The 5513-nt window shown below is 40.9% G+C and overlaps 1 protein-coding gene across 1 annotated transcript in view; it reads left to right on the forward strand.

Annotated features, from left to right (window-relative positions):
- zcchc7 (zinc finger, CCHC domain containing 7) overlaps window positions 1–5513 on the forward strand; it is a 61859-nt gene continuing 56346 nt past the window's right edge. The window contains exons 1-2 of the mRNA XM_050045645.1: window positions 1–83; window positions 4737–5337. Of these exons, the coding sequence (XP_049901602.1) occupies window positions 4828–5337 (510 nt within the window). The 5' untranslated portion in view covers window positions 1–83; window positions 4737–4827. The remainder of the gene's footprint in view (window positions 84–4736; window positions 5338–5513) is intronic.

The raw sequence follows: 5513 nt of genomic DNA on the forward strand, positions 1-5513 counted from the left end.
GGAAGTTGTTTGTCTGTCTCCCGCTGGCTGGAAGCAGGAGAACAGCTCCGACTCTTGTAACCTCTCCTGTTTGTTGGACTAAGGTGAGCTCATGCTTACTGACATTGAATATGAAACACGTAAAGTGATGCATACACTGAGTAGGGCGACTTTATTTCCACGTATTTGTTTTCTTTCCTGCCGGTTTGTGACTGCAGTGCTTCCTTGTTTACATCCGACCGGCTGCTCTGCTGCTGCTTATAAACACGTGGACAGACAGGAGGGACACATGCTAACTGTCGACATGTGGAAGTCACCAGAAATAGTCACTTCAACGACAGTTTTTCGGGTGCCTCTCTGTTTTGGGGCCAGTTAGACGTTAGTCAGTCACTTGGCAGTAGATTCATATAGAGCTAACATGTGCCTCAGTCCACCTGCTAACTCGTTAGCATTTAGCTAGCCGGAGCTAACTCCAGTCAGAGAGTATACTTACTAAAACTGAGATTTCGGCTGTTCTGCTTGTCATTGTAGTACTGATACTTGTGGGTTGTGTGTTCAGTATCTCATCCTGTCACTCTACACAGTGTGTATTTCCCTGGACAGCCAAACTCCATGTCAACCAACAACACCTGCAAAACAGTGAATTTATCCATTTATTTTTTAGCCCTCCTAATATCGACGTAGCCACACCGACTGAATACCAGTAATGATGTAATTCTGTCAAACAACACACTGTCCACACAGCAGACATGTCCAACTGTACTGTATTATTGGATCAGTAATATTGATGCATTAACATGCAAGCAGTACTTTAATGTAGAGATGTACCGATACCACTTTTTCCTTCCCGATACCGATTCCAACCCTGAACCTTAGGTATCTGCGGATACCGAGTACCGATCCGATACCAGCGCGTAAAATAAAAATGGATGGGATATGAATTGTTGTATGTCTCAACTCCTAAAACCCTATGTAAAATATTAAGAAATAAATACATAATAGTAGAATGAATGCCATAAAACTTATTATTATTATAATTATTATTATCCAGTGTTGACACAGATCAAGACACAGGTTAAAGTGCAGCCACACAATTTGGAAAAAAGACATTTTAAAGGCTACAGTAGAATGCTTTTTAAACTCCGCTCCATCTCCGTTTCGTTAGCCTGTAGTGTGTGTATGCGTAATGACGTGAGGCATTACGTGGTATCGGATTGGTCATAGGCTGTACTCGCCGATACCCGATACCGCATTTTAGGCAGTATCGATACTGGTATCGGTATCGGTACAACTCTACTTTAATGTTGTAGCTCGTTGAGCTGAAACTAATATTGGCTCTTATACATACATTTCAGTAGTATGATGTATTGAAATACATCATATTATATAAGACTACAATCTGTTTTCTGTGTAAAATCTTGATCAAAACATCACTGGCTGTGAAATAACTCTGTGAAGTTAAAAAAAAGTACAATTCTAGATTGGTCTTAAAGGTCCTACACAGACACACACATAAAGTAGGTTGGTGACATTATTCTGCTTAGGTTGATGGTGAGCAGACCTATGACGGACCCATTCACTTCAGTCAAAGCCATACAGTCATAAATGCACGCACAAAATATGAGACTGATTGGTACAGTGGTTTGTGACATTGGCTGTGGAAAGATGGATACACACACTCATACACATGTGCACACACAACCAAACATGATCCGCTCTAAGGTTCCGCCTGGCATACATACCAACAGACAAATCCAAGCATGTGTTTTCTGCTTCAGTGCGAGCTCCTGCCGGCTCTGGCGGAATCGCAGGTTTGAGTTCACCTTACTTTGACCAAGCAGCTGTCCTCGGTTGGCCGATAGATTTGTGCTTGATGTTTGGAATTATATACATATTAGTACATCAGCAGTGGCATTGCTTAGGTCTGTCAGGACACTTCTTTTGTTGAACGTTATATTGTCCCAGAAATAATGGCGATAAATAATAATATTGTCATTTAAGACCGTTTTATGCCTCTGATATAATGGTAATATAATAGTATAATAATGCAACTACACCCTTTCAAAGAGCAATGAACTTTTAATTCTTAAGAATACTGAAACATTATTGGAATGAGAAACTCTGATATCGACAGCAGACAAGAGGACAGAAGCAGTTTGACCAGTGATGACGGCAAAACGTGTCTCAGCATAGGTTTTTTTTTTCTTTTGGTTAGGTGCTGCGAAAAATGCTTAGAGACTGCTTAAGTGTTGTGGTGGTCAGGAAAACCTTGCTGTTTATTCTAGCATTATGTTGGCTAAAATGTTGGTGACATAAGTATGTAAACAAACACATGTGAACACAAGAGCAATATTGTACAATATATGGTCATGACAATCAATTTAGCTGACTCAGTAAGTCAATAATGTAATTATTGTGACAGACGTAGCATTGCTCTCTCAGACAGTTTTTACGATTATGATATTAACTCATGTCAGAATTGTGGCATCACGTCCTTTTTCTGAGTTGAGTGCGAGGCAATGTCGTTAATTTCAGCAATTTTGTTAGTAAGTTCATACCATTTTAGTAGGAAAAGCACAGGTGTTATTAATAACATTAATGATGGCTCTGACTAATTCAAGTGTCCCAGCAAGTTGTAACAGTGAGCCAGCATGCACAATACCAGCACACTGAAACTGAGGCAGCTAAATGGAATTAAGTCATTATTAATGTTATAATTTAGACCTGAGCTTTTTTTACTGTGTCATGCCAAACTGTTTTCTGTGGCGAAGCTATGAGTTGTCCCAATAAACAGGCGCAACAAAGCTAACAGGAGAGTCAGGGAGATGTACAGTCTGTATGTATACCCATACAGTCCTGTGCAGAGCTTTAATTAGGTGGCTTAATTGAACACACCTGAGCCTGGGGACCATGACTGTGCTGCAGCTTTACATTCCATTGCTGTAAAACACAGTCAGTCATTTGTCGGCTCCAGGTCTCTGTGCACTGCTAAAACTTCAAAACTGTCACTCTCCCTCAGCAGCCGGTAAGACTCTTCTTTCTGTCCCTTTAATCCCCGGCGGCCGGCTTGTGACCGTGTAGCGTGGCGTTTCTGCGGTGTGTGCGGTATGGGAGCCAATCATCTCCAGCCATCATGGCACAGACACGCAGGACTGGACAGAGCAATGGGCCGGTGCTCCTTCTCAGTCCAGTGTGTGTGTTTGTCTCTCTGTGTGTGAGTGTGTGTGTGTGTGTGAGAGAGAGAGAGAGAGACAGAGAGAGACAGAGAGAGTTAGAGAAACAGAGATTGGATAAATTAGCAGCACATTGTGTGTATTAAAGAGTGTAGTAAGAAGGTTATTTCACAGTTTCTAACACAATCATTTGAAGTCGGCCCCAGATTTTGGCTTATTAAAGTGTTTGTTGACTTCTGACAACCTGAAACCTGGATCCAAGCTGTTTCGTAGCACCAACGCTCTGATAAAACAGTAAAAAAATCTGAGTGCAGCTGATCCATGCGTTCTCTCTCAGCTTTGTTAACAAGCCCCAATGGATTTCAGAACAAGACTAAAGTCTGTGTCCATCCTGTGATTGACGCTGGCCTGTGTTATTCCTCAGATCTGTAGATAATAGTTGACATGAGTGTATTAGCATGAGATGGATAGCTTGAAGAGGAAATAGTTCCTAGTAGTAATGTACCAGCTGAACCAGTATTTGTGGATAAGAGTGGCATATAGAAATTTGAGGTACAGAGATTTTAAACAGTAAAACATAAAGACAACATTGGTATTTGAATGAGAATGAAAAATAGTCATCAGTTGCTGCCTTGAATCCTTTATGCTTTTGAAAATGGCTGGCATGACAGTGATATTAAGTTTGCATAAACAAAAGCAGGGATGCACCGATATCGGTCACACATCTGTATTTGCCGAAATTTGCCTTGTTGACTTCGATCAACCCATTGGCAGATAAGATGACATTCACCAATTGCTGTGGCCGATGTTTTTCTGTTGTGCCACATCAGTTTTGGCTAAAAAGCAGGGCTCAAGACTGATAGTGTCCCTTCCCTTTGAGATAAAAGGATGTAGTAAACTCACCATCGACAAGTCAGGGGATGCACCCTATTGTTTCCCTGATAATGCTACATTGCAAACAGCAAATCCGTGATGAAATCAGCAGAAGGAGAGCTAGTTAACATTAGCTTGCACTGAGGCACATTGAGGTACATTATGATGCATTCAAGCTTTTTTCAATACAAATGGGTATTGGGTGAAGTTAAATTATAATGTCATCATAGTGTGTTCAAATGTAATCCTGTATAATGTAGTTTTTGGCAAGAAACTTGAATAAATACAGCTGTTTGAAGGAGATATTTGGTAATGTTTTTACAGCAATATAAAATGCATACTAGAGAGGAACTTATGATGTATTATTTATAGTTAAATAGTTTTTTTTTTTAAGTTTTTCCTGTGAGGTTGTTTAAAACAGTTCAGTTATTTTTCTATAATAAAGATTTCCTTGTTTCCCTGGCACAAAAGAGTGAATAGATAACAACAAAACAAAATAAAGACATCAACAACAAAACATCGGTATCAGCCTAGAATTTTACAGTCAGTGCATCCCTAAATAAAATTAAACTGGCCTAATATTCAAAAGAGTTGTTTTTCCCCCAAAGTGCATTTTTTTACAAAATGATTTCACACTGCAGATATATGAATATTTTTATGTTTTACAACTCTAATAACTCATCTTTGTTTTGTGTGTTTTTATCCCTGTAGTCCGCTCCAGCCACTGAGCTCTCCATCTCCCCAGGTGTGAGTGTCGGTAACGTGTGTGCATGTGTGTGTGAATTGAGTGTGTTTGGGGGTGATGTACTGTGCGTATCAGGACCGGGAGGAGCTGGATGATGATCTCTATCAAGATGATGATGATGGTGACTCTGAGGGGTCAGAGGCCAACAGCGAGCTGGAGTTCCACCTCTACAGCCAGCTCCACTACTCCTCTAATGCCGAGGTGATAGAGGAGCAGGAGGACAGAGGGGAGAAGGCTGAGGGCCAGGACAGCCAGCAGCTCCAGGGGCCTGAGAAGACTGCAGATGTTGCGGAAAGTAAGCCTCCGTCACCTGATTTGAGCACGTTACTGCAGACCCTGAAGAAGAAGAAGAAGAAGGAAGAGAAACTTGATAAACAGAAGAAGGGGAAAAGCAATTTTAAAGGTCAGAGGTCGTCATCATCATTTTTTGAGGAGGTCATTGTGATAGACTCCGGCCCTGAAGTCATCTCCATCTCTGAGGATGACACTCCTGATGACGACGAAGGGGTCTGCGCCTTAAAAGGTGGAGGCTTACAGCGACTGCAGACTTCCACCCCGGCCCAACAGGTAGAGAAAAAAGTTTTTTTTTTTTTAGGTGGCTACAAACTAATTAACGCAGTGTTTGCTTAGTGCCATTTTATGTATGTGACACAAGGGTTTTCTACCCAGAAAATACACATATGACTATTGTCACACATGTATACTGCCAGATATTAATACATACTTTCAACATATTGTACCAC

This window comes from Epinephelus moara, chromosome 5 (assembly GCF_006386435.1).
Source record: "Epinephelus moara isolate mb chromosome 5, YSFRI_EMoa_1.0, whole genome shotgun sequence".
In the NCBI taxonomy this organism is placed as follows: domain Eukaryota; kingdom Metazoa; phylum Chordata; class Actinopteri; order Perciformes; family Serranidae; genus Epinephelus; species Epinephelus moara.